General features: G+C 42.1%; 2 protein-coding genes across 2 annotated transcripts; one reads left to right on the top strand and one right to left on the bottom strand.

Moving 5' to 3' along the window:
- Positions 1–926: 926 nt before the first annotated feature.
- MRPL46 (mitochondrial ribosomal protein L46) lies at positions 927–8,316 on the bottom strand. Its single transcript, XM_036735756.1, has 4 exons — positions 8,083–8,316; positions 3,586–3,781; positions 2,595–2,768; positions 927–1,312 (listed from the first exon to the last, which is right to left on the bottom strand). Exons 1-4 carry the CDS (start codon positions 8,314–8,316, stop codon positions 1,062–1,064), a joined length of 855 nt encoding a protein of 284 aa, XP_036591651.1. The 3' UTR covers positions 927–1,061.
- A 340-nt stretch (positions 8,317–8,656) lies between these two features.
- MRPS11 (mitochondrial ribosomal protein S11) lies at positions 8,657–17,602 on the top strand. The gene is made up of 6 exons (XM_036737090.1): positions 8,657–8,760; positions 8,911–9,036; positions 10,831–10,929; positions 15,874–16,003; positions 16,764–16,829; positions 17,171–17,602. The coding sequence occupies exons 1-6, from the start codon at positions 8,696–8,698 to the stop codon at positions 17,276–17,278; spliced, it is 594 nt and encodes a 197-aa protein (XP_036592985.1). The 5' UTR covers positions 8,657–8,695; the 3' UTR covers positions 17,279–17,602.
- The last annotated feature ends 469 nt before the right edge of the window (positions 17,603–18,071 follow it).

Here is an 18,071-nt window from a genome sequence, read left to right as displayed (position 1 = left end):
AAATCCAAGAAGGCTGAACGGAAGGCCTCTAGCACATTGCATAAATCTATGAATGAACAAATGAATGACCAATTATTTATTTTCCATGGAGGAACATGGAAAAGAATTGCATAGAATAAGGTATGGACAGGTTGCAATTCATAATTTGGAGATCATACTCTCATCAATGAGATAATGGATCTATTAAGTATCAAAGCAATTAAGTCCTACTATATAATCTATGAATTCCGAGCCTAAGGACTCATTTCAATGGGATAAATATAAAGGAAGGAATTTACCTTATTTTATTGGCATTACTGTTTGGGGGCAACCTTGTTGGGAGGGAGCTCTCTGTCTACCAGAGTAGGAATCTAAAGGCCTTGGTTCTAGTCCTTGTTTATCCATATTAAATGAGCCATGAGGTACTTGGCCAATACAAAATTCTAAACAAACAGTAGTGCCTCTACCATATGGCACTAAGCTGTAACACTTCTATACCAAGGACAGCTAAGAAGCTGCATTTAGTCCTAGATTCCTCACTGGTCAAGGAACTTTCACAGAAGCAAAACCTGCTTTACCTGGCTCACGGCTTGTAGTCATAAATTAAATTAACAAATATTGGGGCACAGTGAGTAGAGCACCAGCCTTGGAGTCAGGAGGATCTGAGTTCAAATCTGGCCTCAGCCACTTGACATACTTACTAGTGTATGACTTTGGGCAAGTCACTTGACCCCAATTGCCTTGACTCCAAAAAAAATTAACAAATATCCTAAATCTACAAGTAATTGTTTTAGATAATCTTCTGTCCTTCCCTTCTTGTGTCCAGTAAGTTAAATGACTTTATGTGGAACATCCTGTATAACCCAAAGCTAGTTATCAGTTGGGAAAAGCAGAAGCTGCCTTACAAAACAGCAGGTTATAAAGCCCAGTAGTACTCAAATTCCAAATAAGCTGAGACAAAAGTAAGAAACTGGTTTATTTGTCAATGCTAAGCTTATTTCACGACGATCCACACGTGTCAATATAGTCACATGTCCTCTTGCCCACAGTCCAAATGTCTGTCCCAAGGACAACTGTGTCCATCAGATGTCCATAAAAAATCTCCTAACCTGTGCCAGGTATTTTGGTTTCAAGTAGTCACCCAGCTCCTCCTTGCTGACCCAAACATAGTCTTCCTTCTTCTTGGCTTGGGAGAGATTTCCACTTTGTAGTAAAGCTTTGAAAAAAAACACTTTAGCTCCTATGCTGTTCTCTGTCCGAAAAGCCTGAGGAAACTTAAACTTGTAATATCCACAGGGCGCATTTCCTAGGAATTTGGCTTCCACGCTATTTTCTAAAAGGAGACAAAACAGAAATTAGAGTTAAGTTCCCCCCTACTAGATCTCAGAACCAATACATATGGAAACAGGAGAGACTTGTCTCTATGGATGCTCCCAGGCTCCAGGCATCTTCCTGACAGGCCTTAATTTGGCCACAGAAAATAGCAGAAACTGTACAAAAAGTAGGGAGTGTGTTCCCTCAGCAAATAGGTTATATGTGTTGTTTCAATAGTTCTAAGAAGCCTCTTATTTTTATCTTTAAAGTTGTAATCAAGGCAATCTCACTGTGGGTAAATGCTTGGGTCAACCTGGAAATTAGTTTCCATGACTCTTATTGCAAATGTCTGAAAGCATACTACTTCTCACTGAATTACTCAATTCAATGTTATGAGCCACAGCTATCAGTACTAAAAGCCAGCAGTGTGACTAAAAAGAACACTAGGCTAAGGAATCAGTAGACCTAGGTTTTAAAATTTGACTGTTACCGATGGGAAAGCCACTTACAGCATATTATTACTAATAGCTAGTAGCTAGAGATTAAAGGTTAAAATTTTTATAAACAGGTACGCTGAATGTATTGACCCTTTCCTTTTAGAGTTTGGGGAACAAGAAGAAGCTAAGCAAATAGCAGGCATGAGATTTCACTGTACAGTTGAGTTCCTTCATGGCAGACACTAACTCTGAAAAAGAAAGGAACATCTGATTCGCAAAGGCACCAGGCATTAAAGCTGAAATTAAGAAAGGACTATGTTAGTAGCAACAAGCCCTCATGCCAAAGAAAATTAGCCCCCATGCCTTCTCTGGAACTTGTGCCAAGAGTTGCTAACCCTTATGGTGAGCAGTGTTTTTGTGGCTGTGTGACTGTATCTGCAAAGTTGTAGCCTGGGTTATGTGATAACTGTCCCTGGGGAAAAACAGGGTGGTAACCATGGTGAGCTAGCAATTAATAGTCACGTGAATTCATTCCATAGAATGTAAGAAGAATAAAAAAATTAGCACCTTAATGATCTGAGCACTGAGACTGAGAGACAGAAATGAACGAGGGACTGGATGATTGCTGGCTTGGAATCAAAGAATATGAGAATTGAAAGGAACCTTTGTGATCTAATCACCTGGGCAGGAAAAAGGGTGAAGAGAAGGATATCATTCCACAGAGTTAACCCTTCCCCAGACTTTCTCAGTGAATACTTTTAATAAAACAAAACTCACAACCAGCCCTTAAGAGAGTGATTTAACTCTTTAACTGGAAGCCAGAGACAGGACACTAAGAACCATAAATGGAAGGGAGCTACTTACGTGAGAGAGTGGCAAGGGCCCGCTCGGCAGTTCCACGAAGGGTCTCCCCAGCCTGCCACTCTGCATGTGGTAGTATCCACGTTTCCTGATCTCCCAGTTTTTCCTTGACTAACAGTACCAGGTTTTGGTCTAATTTTCTGTGCAATGAGGTTCGATCATTTTTTTGATCAGCTTCTGCCATAGCAAAAAATGAGTTAGAGGAGGAAACACAACTGTGGCTTGCTCGGACAGAGCAAAATAAGAGATCATTGATGCTCAGGATCAGTTTTTAAAATGTTATGTTCTCATGACTGCACTAGACACTTAAGAAGTACAGGGAGAAGATGTGGTGCTTGTTCTAAGGGGCCTTACAACTAAATTTACAATATCACCCTTCCCTCTGACTAATCTCCTTTCATAGCTCTGCTCAGTCACTGAGGAACTCACCAGAAATTAGAGATATAAACAAAGAGATGGGCCTCCCACTTTCAGGTAGTTATATCAAGTACTTTGATCTCTTTGGAAGAGAGGTGCTGACAGCACTTTAAAATGTTACTATTTTATCATTCTAGACATCATCACTGATCTCAGACATGACAGACCTTTTCTGCCTTTCAAATTCTTGGTCCACAAAAAATAAGAACACTATGAATCATCCCCTCCTTGTTTAAAGAGGGATTTCTGGAGAAACAGAAAGCATTGGTGATAGACTTATCAATTGATTCTCACACATACTTTCATGCTTACTGCATTTTCCATTAGTCCAAATACAGGCTCTACACCTAAAATGAGATCTCTCTGAAAAGAAACATATAGGCATATATGCAGTGAAAGGTAATATCTATTATAGAATGCAGCAAGGTTTTTTACAAGGTAGAATTGAGGAAGAACTATAGATAACAATAATATTGCTTAATATAAGAGAGATTTAAACATAACTCTTAATTTAGGAATCAGAATGCATCCTTTTCTTTCCATTACCCACACCCCCCCCAAAAAAAAAAACACAAACCTGTTACCCGAGGTTGAGGTTTGAACTGCAAGAATGTTTGCTCCCATGTGTCTTCCAAATCTTGTGCCAACAAAATGTCTTTATCATCATCATCATCATCAGAGTCATAAATGTCAGCTTTCTTCCTTTCTAGTCTCCGTGTCTCTTCCAAAGCACGAATCTCATGGTCTGAATATCGGCTTTTTTCCACCTCAATCTGGGAAGGATGGACAAGGAAAAAAATAACACTATGGAACATCCCACAGGACCAAAAGCTCACTTCCAAAGTCGGACGAACACACTTGAGCCAGGAAAATTACCAAAGTATTCTACAGAAATATAGGAAGATATTTGAAATGTTGTTATGCTCAAACATGGAAATATTACCCACTGATGTGCTCAGGAATTATATCATACTCAATATCTGGGATAGGGTGATGACCACAAATGTGTATGTGAGGGAAAAGAGAATTCTGGGGAGGTTAAGCATTTCTTTGGTTCAAAAACTGGAGTAACAATCTATTTGATTATATGAATCCTATTTCTGTCACCATTCTTCCAGCCTTTCAGATTCAGAACCTTGGTATTATCCTCAAATCCTCCTTCTACCTCATGCCATATAGCCAATGAGTTAACAAATCCTTCCATTTTTACCTTCATAATTCTCACATACAACCTTCTCCCTATTCATACAGCCATCAACTAAGCCATCACCTAAACCTAACCCTCAATGCCTCTTGCCTGGTCTATTGCAACGGCCTCCTAATTGGTCTGCCTGCTTCAAGTTCCTTCCTACTTTAATCTATCCTGTCAAAGTGATTTTCCTTTATGCAGATCTGACAATATCACCCCCTATCTTCAATAAATTCTAGTGGCTCCCTATTACCTGTAGTTTCAAATGTAAACTTTTCTGTTTGGTTTTTAAAGCCCTTCATAACTTGGCCCCAATCTATCTTTCCAAGATCATTATACATTACTTCCCTTCCTACACTCCAAGGTACAGCCCAACTGGCTTCTATTCCCCTCATACAACATTCCTTCTTTGTGCTGGCCATCTTCCATACCTGCAATGTACTCTTTACTCACCTCAGTGAATACCTATCTTCCTTCAAAACATGGCTCAAGCATCAAACCACCTCCTACAGTCTTTCCTGGCCCTAACTGCTTAATGCTCTCCCTCCTGAACTAGCTTTTATTTACTGTATTTTTTTGTATATACTAATACATGTACATGTTGTCTCTCTCAACAGAATAGAAGCTCCTTGCCTTGAGAACAGGGATTATTTTTTGCCTTTGTACTCTCAGTTTTTAGCAGTGCCTAACATACAGTAGGTTCTTAAAAAATGCTTATTGACTAAACCAACATCTTTTATGCCTGTGCCTGGTACATAACTCAGAAAATCTGACATGCTGCTATGCCTACGAAGATCAAGGACATCCATCACCGTACCTGTTCCAGTTCTATCAAACAGATGATATCATTTTCCTTCTGGTTAGGAGCTAAGTTTCATTCATTCATTGAGGATGTGGAGAATGGAGTGACATGGAGAGACCAATTGTGTTGGTAATCAAAATGGGCTCCTTAGCACTTAGTTCAACAAGTGCCCTTGAAGAGTGTGGCCTTTGTTTCCTTTGATTAATTCAGTGTCTTTGATTGAATCTTACTAGGTGCTAAGCCCCAGGCCCAAACCCCTATTAGGTGTAAAACCTTAGTGGGTGTGGATTGGCAACTAAGGTGGGGCCCAAGGTGGGGCTAACTCCAGGGAGGGCCTAGTTTACATGCCTGGGAGAGCAGAGGCTTTTAGACCACGTGGGTTTAAGTCCGCCTCTTTGTGAGGATTCTAGGTCACGTGGTTGAGTCGCATGTGTGACTCACCCCTGATGCCGAAAAAGATATAAAAACCAGGGGTTGGCTGTTTGTTCTTAGGAGCTCTACCTGCAGCAGTGGTGGCCAGTGTGACTCTGGGCCAGCCCTTGTTCCAAGCTCCCAGGCTGAACCTAGATGTTGGTGACTATGAATCGTATTGGGTCTGTCTGTTGATATTTGTAATTTGTTTGTATTTTGTTCTGAAGTTTAGGATCCTGGCTTTTTCCCCTGAACTAAGTGAATGCTGTCTGTATGCTGGATTAAAGTGGACTTGTCAACCCCTTCACCTTGCCTTCCTTACTGAGGCAGATCCAAAGAACCTGTGCTGTTGGCAGCCTTCCGGGTGCTGGCTGTGGGTGGATCTTACACCCCCACAGAAGCTGCTAGCCGGATTGTTGAAACACCAATGTTTTCAACAACTGAAATAATACTAAAGAGGATACATTACCATTAGACTTACTGCTATACTCTAAAGCCCACTGGGCTTCTCCATATATACCTGTGGCTGAATGTTTCTATGTGTGCTGTGTCCATTAGAATGTAAACTCTAAGAGAAGTGACCATCTCAATTTTGTATTTATAGTCTTAACTCTTAGCACAGTGCTTGGCTCACAGTAAGCCCCTAATAAATGCCTTTTTGTTCATTCATCTATCAAATGTCAACTTGTGCTAGACAGCACATAGTAAGAACCTAATAAATGTTTTTTCGTTCATTTATCAAAAGTCAACTTGTGCTAGATAATAGGTATACAAAGATGCTACTCTCAAAGAGTTTACCATCCAATTGGATGGACAAGTGAAGACATGTATATAAGTAACTAATAAAGGGAGAAAAAGTTAAGTGTAATCAAAACCTTTTGAGGAATTTTTGGTGAAAAAGTGTTTTGATATGGGGATCATATAAAGAGGTGTGGCAAGTTAAACAGCCTGAAAGGCTCACTTGCAGAGTCTTGAAGTTACAATAGTGTCTTAAAGGCAGTCTGGCATAGTACAAAGAGTGCTGCACTAGGAGGCATGTGAGAGCTGGGTTCAAACCCAGCTGTGACACTGACTACCTGGGCATAAAACTTTTCACCTCCTTTAGCCTAAGCTTCCTCCTCTGTGAAACAGAACAATTCTTACAGTATCTACCTCAAAAAGTTACAGTAAGGAAAAAGAGCTTTACAAATTTTAAAGTACTCTATGAATTGCTACTCCATTTACTAAACATTTTAGAGTTGACAGGACATTTTTTTTGGGTAAATCATCACATTTGAGCCTCACAACAACCCGACACAGAACAAAGATCAGTAGACTTGAAATCTAGGTTTGAATCCTATCCTAATTATAGGGACTTGGAAATGTCACCCATTCTCTTATAACTTCAATTCTTTCAGCTATAAAAGAAGGTAATGATACCTGATCTTGTACTCCAGAGTTTCAAGGAAAGCACATTGTATAACTTAAAGCCTATTAAAATATTAGTTAAGTGTGTAGCTTGGGAGGGTGCATGTTTACTTTCATTTCACAGACATTAAATGAGGGGGTTGAACTAGCTGGTCTCTAAAGTCACTTGCAGTTCTAAATCCAGGTCTCCTGGCTCACAGTTTGTTAAGAGTCACCTTTTCACAGCACCAGGGACCACTATATTCAATTCCACAAACATTTATCAAACACCTCTGAATTTAAAATCCCTTACTCCAGAGCCAGAGGCTACACTAACTAAAAAGAAACAATCCCTTAAGAAATTCACACTTTAGTGTGGTTGGGAGAATAGGCTCTTGCTATGTGCCAGGAGTAATGTTTAAATGAAAAACACTACACAGGACCAAGAATCTACAGCTGGAAAGAGTCGCTAGAAGTCATCATACTCCAAAAGTTTCCTTTTACAATAGAGTGACTTTTACAATTAAGCGACTTGCCTGAAGTCCCACAGAGCAAACATGTACAAATTTATACCAGTAGGTAAATGCAAATTATATACAAAGTCATACAAATTATACACAAATAGGCAGTTATTTTAGGAGGCAGAGAGCACTAAAAGGGGGAGGGGAGGAGGGGAGGAGATGTAGAATTAGCAAAAGCCTTTATGTGTAGGGGGTGGCATTTGAGCTGCACTTTGAAGGAAGCTTGGGATTCTATTGGGCAAAGGTGAGGAGAGAGGACAATCCAAACAAGTATGTGTCATTCTTACGCAGGTATCCTAGACTGAGAACTGGAGAGCGCCTTGACGACTACAAAGTCCCACAACAGCTAGCATTTGTATAGCTCCTTTATGCGTTGCAATAAATGTTACCTATGGTAATTCATTTGATCCTCACAGCAGCCCTAAGAGGTGAATGTTATTATTATCCCATTTTGCTGATCAGAAAACTGAGGCTGGATAAGGTCGAATGAGCTACCCGGGATCTCAGTTAAGAAGTGTCTGGGGGCGGGATTCGAACTCGGGTCTTCCTGACTTTAAATCGGTTTATCCACTGCCCCACCTAGCTTTCCAAGAGCCTACTTTGCAGAAAAGGAAAACAGGCCCAGAAAGAGATTATAAGTGACTTGCCCAAGGTCACTCGGCTCAAGCGTCTCTGGGCCAGAGCCTCCGGCTGCTACGGCCGGTTGCTACGTCCGGGGCCGCGTGGGTGCAGGGGCAGAGACGCCCCAGGGCAACCGGACCCTACCTGCCGCAGCAGCTCAGCCATCTCCACCTGCAGAGGGGTCAGAGGCTGGGACACGATCGGAGGCCTCTGCAGGCACAAGGCCCCCAGCAGGCGCCACGGAGACCCGCCGCTCGAAGAGGCTGCAATCCTGCCGGAGGCGGCGGCGGCGGCTGCGGCACACAGGGTCCGCGGGCGCCACGACCTCCCCAAGCCCCGCGCAGCGCCGTACAATAGCTTCCTCACGGGGGCCGCCATCTTCCCGCCCTCCCCACAATGCACCACGCTCTCCAACCCAGTGCCCCCTTCCGCGCCGCGTTTTTCCCACAAGACACCGCGTGCATGAGGATGGGAAAAGTTTTGCCTTTTCCCTTAGGACAGACTATTTCAATAAGGAGGGAGGGGAGTGCGGCTCTTTGTGTGTCTTACGTTTTATAAAAGAGGTCATTTCGGGAGTGGTTTAACTCATAGGTCTTGGAATTTTATTGGAAATTAGGTAGCTAGATCTAACAGCCAGAGACTGGAAAAACAATAATTTCCTTTCTCCCCTTTCCTCTTCCCCCCTGCACGTGGTGCAGGCGGGGCTCCGCCCACACCGAGAGCCTCTGAGCGCTCCGCGGGGAGCCCCGATCCGGCCATGCAAGTCCTGAAGAGCGCAGGCCGGCGCCTCTTACCCCTGCGGACCTGGGCCCGCACATTGGGGTAGGAACAGTCTCTGCCCACATCCCCAACCCCAGATCTCTGTCCAACGCCTAGGGCGTGTTCTCACTTTTTTCCAGAATCCGGGGGCCGGGGGCCGGAGGGTGGCTTGGGGTCCGACCCAGAACTCACCGGGCTTTCTCTTCACCGCAGCGCCCGGGACCATGCTCCAGGCGGTGCTCTCCACACCGGCGTGCCGAGGCCCCAGGAGGCGGTGGAGAAGACAGAGGCGGAAACAGAAGGAGAGCCGAGGGATGCCCAGAAACCCAGCAGATTCAGGTGAGACCGGCCCAGAGTGACCCTTTCCAAACAGCCCTCGCCCACCCCGCGTTGTCCTGCTCCGAGTCCTCTTGCAGCGCTCCTGTGCCGCTTTCCCCAGCTGCAAACCCGAGCCCAGCCCCTCCTTGCTGAAGAGGAGCGAGGACTTTCTCGGGTCCGGACTGACCGGTTGTGTGGGTACAAGTGAGAGGTGTCAGGCTCAAGAGAGCCAGAGGGTCAGGACCGGGACCCCAGTGGAGAGAGCGTCAGAGCCTGGCTCTGCCCCTTTGACCTTGGAGAGGTCACTGAGAGACCTCTAAGGACCCTTCCCACCTCCAGACTTCAGAATCAGAGGGTCAGTAAACATTTGTTAAGCCCCTACTACGTGCCAGGCACTGGGCCAAACACTGCCCTTACAAGAAAGGTAAAAACACCTCGCCTTGCTCTCAAGGAGCCCACAGTCCAAGGAGGGAGGCAACATGCAAACAACTACGTACAAACAGAACATATACAGGATAAGTTAGTAGCAGGCTACAGAGAAGGCAGAAGAATTAAAGGGGATTGGGAAAGGCTTCTTGTAAAGGATGGAATTTTAGCTGGGAAATGAAGGCAGCCAGGAGGTGGGGAAGAGGGAAACAGCCACCAAAATAGTCAGGAAATGGTATCTTTTTGGAAAGAAGGGCAAGGAGCCCAGTCACTGGATCATAAATTGTATTGGTGGAGGGAGGGCTAAGGTGTAAAGACTGGAAGAGAGGGAGCAGGTTATAAAGTACCATGAAAGCCAAACCGGATTTGGAGGAGATAGGGAAGCATTTTGAGTAGGGGAGGGAAGTGACACCTCAATGGAAGATGGACTAGAGTGGGCAGGCAAACCAACCAGCAGGCTGTTGTCCTGACATGAGGTGATGAGAGCCTTTACCAGGGATGGTAGCAGTGTCAGAGGAAAGAAGGAGGTGTGGGGGAAGGGTGAGTACTATTAAAGAAATATTATGGAGATAAAATCAATAGGCCTTGAAAACAGATGGGAGAGGGGTGGAAGGGGGGGCGGGGCTGAGAGAGTGAGGAATGAGTTGAGGATGACACCTCTGTTATGAGCCTGGTTGACTTGGAGAGTGGTAGTGCCCTCAACAGTAATGTGGAAGTTAAGAAGAGTTTAGGATCTGGGAGAAAAGATCAAGAGTTCTGTTTTGGACATGTTGAATTTAAGATGTCCAGTGGACCATTGGAGTTGAGATACTAGATAGCAGCCTAGAGTTTAGGGTTGGGTAAGTAGATTTGAAAATCATCAGCATAGAGACAATAACTGAATCTATGAGAACTGATGAGATTTCCAAGTGAAATAACAGAGAAGAGAAGAGGGCCAGGGAAACACCTCTGGGACTTACAGGTTAATGGATGTGACCTGGACAAAGAGCCAGCAAAGGAGACTGAGCAGGATCAGTCAGATAGGAAGAGAGACATTAGAAAGTGATGTTGAGAAAAGCTCAAAACAGGCCTCCCTCCCCTACTTCTACTTTACAAACAAGAATCTAGCTATACAAACTAGCTGAACAAGAAACCCTATGAAAGAGAATCTAGCTATGATCCTGTGTCTCCTGGTTTCCCAGCTAGTTTACTATGTGACTTTGATCAAGAAAGTTATTTTTCTGTGTCTCGGTTTTTCATGATGTAATGTTTATTTGTCTCCCAGTGGGACAGAGTGAGAAAGAATCAGTGACGATGAGTTGCTAAAGTCTCTGCGAGTATTAAGTAACGGACTTATTCATGTTTTTATAGATAGGAGAACTTTAAATTTATTTCTGCTTTTTTTTGTAGCATCTTCCCTCCATTTCCGGGTCAGGAGAGCTCCTTGACATGGGGAGGCAAGAAATATGAAGAAATCCCAGTAGCTCACATTAAAGCAACATATAACAAGTAAGGAAGAGACACCCCAAGCTAGTGTGTGCCTTTCTAGCCTGGGTCTGAAAGCCCTGCTACTGTTAATAAGCTGTTACTGGAGAGGATTGATGTTAGTGTTTTCCCCATCACTAAAGATTCAGTAGAGTGTTTCCACCCAGTTACCCCTTATGTCTTTTGTCATCTTATTAAGAGAACCACTGGATGTCATTACAAAATTACTTCATTATAGTGTACTGCAAATAATATGAAAGTTGAAAATTTTGTAATTTTCTCCTTCAAGTGCAAGAGCTCAAGAAGAGAGAAATTTGTTATTGTACATATTTGCTTTTCTTCAGAATAATAATTTTTAGTGTGTAGTCTGCTAAAGGGAGATGGTTTAGAGCCAGGTGGTACTACCATGATTAGTAAATATTCATTGAATGTTTACTGTATTTCCAGCATTGCCTTAAGTATTGTGGGGAGTGCTATATAAACAGACAAGACTCTTGCCACCAGAGAGCTTATATAGTTAGGAAAATAAGGCATACCTGTGTGTGTGCGCATATAGTACATATATGAAGTACTGCAACTATCATATATACATATGGGTTTTTTTTTTAATAGACCCTAACTTACATATCCAAATTCATTCAAAGAAGTCATCTTGAAAGACCAAACCTTTATTACAACAATGATGCTATTGTTCAGTGTGCTTTTGGAATTGCTTCAGAGCCTGTAGCATCTTCTCTAGAATAGCCTTGCCATCAGCACACCTGTGTCCTTTGGGAGTGAATTTTTTTTTAATAACCGAAAGTTATTTAGTACCAAGCCTGGTGATAAGCAGGATAATTAACCTGGATAAGACTATTAGGAGAAAAAAATACTATGACTGAACTGTCATAAGGATTTAATTTACAAGCCATGTAAAAACACCTGAGAAGTTCCAGAAATGTTTTGAGCAGTGGCGCATGATAGGTAAAAAGAGTCACTTGGAGTCTGGGAGACCTGAGTTCAAATCCTAACTCAAACACTCACTAGCTGTTTTGAGCCTGGGCAAGTCATTTAACCTCTGTGGGCCTCAATTTCCTTGGCTATAGAATGAGGTGAGAAAGAAAGTGTTTTGCAGAAGACAGCATAGTAGAACACTGAATTCAGTCAGATGTCATAGGTTCAAATTCACTTACTACCTTTGTAAACTTGGTTAAGTTACTTAACCCCCTTCAGGGTGTCAATTTCCTTGTCTGTAAAGTGAAAGTCTTAAACTAGATTGTCTCTAAAGTCCTTCACAACTCTAAATTCCTTGAGCCTCTTCCAAAGTTACAATACTTACCTCTCTTACATAATAAGTAATTTTAGAAAAGCCAGAAATTTGAGATCAATCTATAAATATTTATTTAGGTGCTAGGGATACAGGAAACAATGCCTGTTTGCATTGTGCTTACATTTTAATGGGGGAGACATGTACACAAGTTATAAATATATCACAAATATAAAGTTAGTACATGTGTTTTTTTTTTTTTCCTAGAGACAGTAGAAAGCTGCTGGAGTTGGTTAAATAAGGGAGTCACATGCTCTTATCTGTGTTAAGGACACCACCAGGGTGATGAGAAACAAGTTAAGAGACCAGTGTGAAGGATGTTTCAGTAATCTAGGCAAGAGGTGATCCATAACTAATAATGTTAGCTTTGTGAGTAGAGAAAAAGAGTAAGATGTGAGAAGTATTGTAAAAGTAGAAGGGGCAAGATTTGACAACCGATTAGATATAGGATGAGGGAGAGTGAAGAGTCCAGGATGATACCAGGATTACAAACCTCAGATAGAAGAAAGATGATTGTGCCTTTGATAGATTTGTGGAAGAGATGAAGATTTAGGGGGAAAGGTTCTATTTTAGATATGTTGAATATTTAAACATGTTGAAAAGATGTCTTCAGGACATTCAGAGTTTGTTTTTGATTCAATTTTATTTCCTTTTCAAGTCTGCATACTTTCCTTCCCCTGACCCCATTGAAAAAAAGAAAGAAAAACAAAATGTGTTACAGACGTAAATCCCCACATTGGCTGTGTCTGAAAAATATATCTATATTTAGACAGATATTTCAGTCTGCATTCTTGAGTCTGCCATCTCTTTCTGGAGGTTCATGGCATGTTTCATTATAAAAGTCCTCTGGAATTGTGGCAAGTCTTTCAAGGTTGTTTGTCTTTACGATATCATTTTTATAGTGTAAATTATTCTCCTAGTTCTGATAACTTCACTTTATTTATAAGTTCATACAAGTCTTCCCAGGTTTCTCTGAAACTGTCCCCTCTCCCTCATCATTTCTTATAGCACAGTAATATTCTATCACATTTGTATACTATAATTTGTTTAGCTATTCCCCAGTTCATCGGCATTCCCTCAGTTTTCAACTCTTTACATTCACAAAAAGAACAGCTATAAAAATTTTTGTGCTTACTTTGTACCTTTTCCTCTTTAATTCATCTCTTTGGAGTATAACCCTAGTATTGGTATCGCTAAAGATCAAAGAGCATGCACAGTTTAATAGCTTTTAGGCCACAATGCCAGTTTGTCAGAATGATTGGACCATTTCATAATTTCTAACTGTGTCAACGTACCTCTTCCCACATCTCTTCTTGCATTCAGTTTGAAATATCCAGTAGGCAAGCAGGTATCACTGGGACCAAAGTTCAGGGGAGAGACTGGAGCTAGATACATAGATCTGGGAGTCATCTGCATAGAAAAATTTATTAAACTTCAGAAAACTAATGAGGTTACAGAGAGTGTGGGGGGAGAAGAGACTCAGGCCTGGGACAAAACTTGGAGAAACCCACAATTAGGGAGTATGAGGTGGAAGATGAGCCAGTTAAGAGAGACTCAAGAGTGGTCAGATGTGTAGGAGGTGAACCAGGAGAGAGGTATCATGAAATTCAAAAAAGCAGAGGATATCCATTTGAAGAGCGTAGTCAGCACTGCCAGCGGCAGCAGGAAGGGTTAGGATTGCAAAAGGACCATCAGATTTGGGAATTAAGATCACCAGGAACTTTACAGGGAGCGGTTTCAGTTCAGTGGTGAGGTCAAAAGCCAGATTGCAGATGGTTGAGTAAATAAATGAAAAAGGAAGTGGAAACAGCAAGTGTAGATAGCTTTTCAAGAGAAAAAGAGGAGTCTATCAGATGATAGCTTGAAGGAATATTAGGGTTTGATAAAGGTTTTTAAGTGGGGAGGGGCTGGGGCAGCAGAGAAGGAACTCTGTGATAGAAATTGGAGATCGAGAGGAGGATCTGTGTTAGAGGGGAATAGAGCACTTGCTTTGGAATCAGGACAAATGTCAAATTCTCACATTTGTTCCTTGCTATGTGACTTTGAGCCAATCTCTTCCCCGCTCTGGGCTTAAGTTTCTTCATCTATAAAATGAGGCATCTTGACTAGAGAGTTTCTAATGATCCTTCCAGCTCTAAATTAAATCCCTAAAGTGTCACTTAGAATGTCTGCATAGTCAATGAAACAGAGGGATAAGTGGGTCCCTGTTGAATTTGGTCAGCGTGGGCAGCTAAAGACTAGGGAAAATATCAGCACTAACAGTGCTAAAGAGTGATGGCCTCTAACCGTTTATCCATTCCAGCAAAGGAAGCTGTCTGTATGTACCACCCACTGATACACACCTTTATTTCATCTCCCCGTGGGCTATTATTTATGTTTTCTCGGTGAAGATAATAATAATAAGATGACAACAAAAGTGAAATGAAGAATAAATTTAACTGATTTTTTTTTAAAGCTACAGTTATCAGATTTACATCTAAATTCTACTTGGCTTTCTTTCCTTCTTCATTTGTGTAAGGTTCAAATAAGGTCATATCTGTAAAGTACTTTGAAATATTAGCTGCTATTTATCATCATGTAAATGGGTACCATAAGTTTAGCTATTTAATGTGAAATATCGTATATGCTCCAATGAATTATTTGCCATTCCTCAAACATGATTTCCCACCTTAGTGCCTTTTCTCGCACCATTCCCTTGTGCCTGGAATGCCACTCACCTCTCATCACCACCTGTTGAAATTGTTTTTAAAAGTCCAGCTCGAGTACAGTTTCTCCATGAAAATTTCCCTGAAACCTCAAACTAGAAATTATTTCTCCCTACTCAAAACTCATATAATTTTTTATGTTACTTCATACTTTGAGAGGAAGCATGGCATAGTAGAAAGAAGGCCAGCTTTGGAGTCAAAAAAGACCTGGGGTGATGAGCTGTTTCTGATTGTACATTGTAACTGTGGGGCCATAGGAAAGTCACTTAACTTTCTGTAGATTTTAGGGGACAGACCATTGCTGATTTTCATTAATGAAGTTTCTATATACTGATGAAATTGCAGATCTGGACCAGAAAACCTTTGTTCTACATTCTGTGTACATGTCTTATTTCATACTATGTTGTGAGTGCCATGAGGGTCATGAGGACTATGTCTTCATCTTTTTTTGTCCTGTTTAGCACTTTGTACTAAGAAATCAATAAATATTTGTCAAATGAATAAAAAAAATTCTTGAATCATTGGCCAAATGGAAACTGCGAGAAAGAAAATAAGTGTTTCTTTTGCCAGATGTCTGTCCAATTTCTAATTCCTGCTCCTAGGACTCTCTGACTTTGTTGACTGAAAAAAGGGAAACTTTGGCATTAGCGATTATTGCTAGGTGGCACAGTGAATAGAGCGCTGGGTCTGCACTCAGGTCAGGTCTCAGAAACTTACTAGCTGTATGACCCTGGGAAAGTCACTTAACAGCTATCTGCCTCAAGTCTATTCATCTGTAGAAGGGGGGGTAGTAGTAGACCTAATTCCCGGGTTGCTGTGAGTGTAAAAATGAGATAGTTGTAAGCACTTTTGCAAACCTTAAAGCACTATATAAACGCTAGCTATTATTGTGCTTTTAGATGAGCTTCTTATTAGAAGACTGGGTTTTGACATCTGCCTGTCATCTGCTTTTCCCAGCACACACATCCAGGTGGTCTCTTCCAGGAATGAGCCACTTGCCCGAACCTCTTGTGGCACTGAAGGGTTCAAAAATGCAAAAAAGGCCACAGGGATTGCAGCACAAACGGCAGGCATTGCTGCAGCGGCGGTAAGGACTTTTCCTGTTTGGGTTCCTTGTCATTTCTTCCAACTCAGAACTGTCTTAGCATTGTGGAGAATTCCCACTTAGCCGGAAGTCAAAAAATGTTATCGTATCTGTCAGTACCCAGCTAATATTCCTAGGAAGGAGGTGGTTAGGAGGCAGCTGGTGGTTTATTTAGTACAAGAAATGCCTTCTGCCTGTCCCTCCTAATGAAGTCTAGGGAGACAAAACATATTCCTCCACACAATGTGATAGGAGTGGTTTAGGCCATCATGGATTTAAAAACCAGAGTTTCCTCTATTCAAAAGCCAGGGGCTATCTATGACAATCCTTAAAGCTGAGCACTTGGCTGCCTAGTCTAGAACCCAACATTTTCTCAAACCTCAGAAGACGTCTGAGGGCTCTTTAGAGATCTCCACTGGGTGGCAGTGCTGTTATTTCTTAGGAAGTATCACTATCATCTATGGGAAAGGGCACCCTGCTGAGTTCTTTTCTGGCATCCTAAGTCCTCTTCCTCTCAGTATCCATCCTCAGTTACCCCCTCGTTCATCCCTTCCCTCCCTTACCTCTCTGCATATCATGTTGAGTGCACAGGTTACCCTCTACACTACCAGTGGTTCCTCTAGTCTAGTATCACAGCATTCTCCATCTACCTACAGCTTCTATCCTTTTTCCATAATTGGCAGGGCCAAATATAGCAATGCATAATCTACGGTGACAGATGTAGACTAATTGTAGGAGACCTGACCACTTGTTTCTTCTCTAGAAAGCCGCAGCGAAGGGAGTGACCCATGTCAGAGTGGTGGTGAAAGGCCTGGGACCAGGGCGCTTAGTAAGTGTCTGGTTGTATTCATTTTTTTTTTCCTGTTATTGAAACTAAGCCTTCGTAGAAAGTTCTTTTTCTAACCTAGCTCTTTTCTCCTGTGAGCTGCTCAGCTCTTCTAAGCAGGCCTGCCCTTCAGCCGTGCTTATTTGTAGACTTCCAGGCAAAACACTGATGACAGTGGGTTTGAGAATAAGAGATCTTAATAGAATCCAAAGGGACATGCCATCCTCCAGTCCTCACCAATAATCACACATAGTGTTTAATCCCTCATAGCTCTTTCAAAATATAGGATATAACTCTTTATCTTGTTCCACTCTACTCAGACCCTCTTTTTTGTGCTTTGACAGTCTGCCATCAAGGGATTGACCACGGGGGGCCTGGAGGTCATCTCAATCACAGACAATACCCCCATCCCACACAATGGATGCCGCCCAAAAAAAGCCCGGAGGCTGTGAAGAAACCAGTTGACTGTCTTGAGACTTACTTCCAGTTTTCACCTTTAGATTGACTTCAGAACAATGCAGAACTGTTCCCCACAGGACAGAACTCAGTAAAGATAAGTCAGAGACTTGACTGATGAGCAAAAATGAGATGATTTCCTCCCATGTATAGTGATGTATACAAGTACATCTTTTGAATGTATGCAAAAGCTGCAGTGCTTATCACTGTGAAGCAGTGCCTCTTTTGGACAGGAGGGGGTGCCACAGGCACACTTCTGGCAAGCATCCCAGCTTGTTTTCTTTCCACAGCCCTGACAAAATAAACTATAGCTCACCATATTCTTTGTCATTTGTCATTATTTGGTGTGTGTGGCTTTCTGGGTGTTGCCAAAATACACCCTTCTCCCTAAAAGTGATTGTGGGTGGAGGGGTTACCCTAGGAGGACGTGTGTAAAATACAAATGTTAGAATGTCTCGTAATCATTTTGATCTGGCAGTCCAGTGCTGTAGGTAGCAGTACTGCAGCAGTACAGCCCATAAGCAGTGACCTTTTTATTTAGTGCCTAAGAGAGAACTTGTCTCCACTCACCACAGATATGGTTCAGTTTTGGAAGATTTTGCCATTTGTGGAGACTCTTTAGAATTCAACATACGAATTATGTTTACAATGGCTGTGTTTATTCCCTTATTTTTAAGAGAGGACACCAAGGGATTTACTAGGACAGAATTTGCCTTGCACATCAAAATGTTAGTTATGAAACACCAGGATTAGGGCAGCCAAACAAAGGAGAAGGAATTGCCTGGCTGA

Source organism: Trichosurus vulpecula, chromosome 8 (assembly GCF_011100635.1).
Source record: "Trichosurus vulpecula isolate mTriVul1 chromosome 8, mTriVul1.pri, whole genome shotgun sequence".
Classification (NCBI taxonomy): domain Eukaryota; kingdom Metazoa; phylum Chordata; class Mammalia; order Diprotodontia; family Phalangeridae; genus Trichosurus; species Trichosurus vulpecula.
The sequence above is the reverse complement of the archived record's forward strand: the minus strand, read 5'-3'. Positions and strand labels throughout refer to the sequence as shown.

What these genes read in the sequence shown, in the direction of transcription:
- MRPL46 (XM_036735756.1), bottom strand. Translation starts at nt 8,316, where the DNA reads ATGGCGGCCCCCGTGAGGAAGCTATTGTACGGCGCTGCGCGGGGCTTG. An exon ending in ACCTCAACCTCGGGTAACAG is followed by an intron (nt 2,769 to 3,585) that starts GTTTGTGTTTTT and finishes TTGCTATGGCAG; the next exon opens with AAGCTGATCAAAAAAATGAT. An exon ending in GGCCCTTGCCACTCTCTCAC is followed by an intron (nt 1,313 to 2,594) that starts GTAAGTAGCTCC and finishes GTCTCCTTTTAG; the next exon opens with AAAATAGCGTGGAAGCCAAA.
- MRPS11 (XM_036737090.1), top strand. Translation starts at nt 8,696, where the DNA reads ATGCAAGTCCTGAAGAGCGCAGGCCGGCGCCTCTTACCCCTGCGGACC. An exon ending in CAGGCATTGCTGCAGCGGCG is followed by an intron (nt 16,004 to 16,763) that starts GTAAGGACTTTT and finishes TTTCTTCTCTAG; the next exon opens with AAAGCCGCAGCGAAGGGAGT. An exon ending in GCCTGGGACCAGGGCGCTTA is followed by an intron (nt 16,830 to 17,170) that starts GTAAGTGTCTGG and finishes GTGCTTTGACAG; the next exon opens with TCTGCCATCAAGGGATTGAC.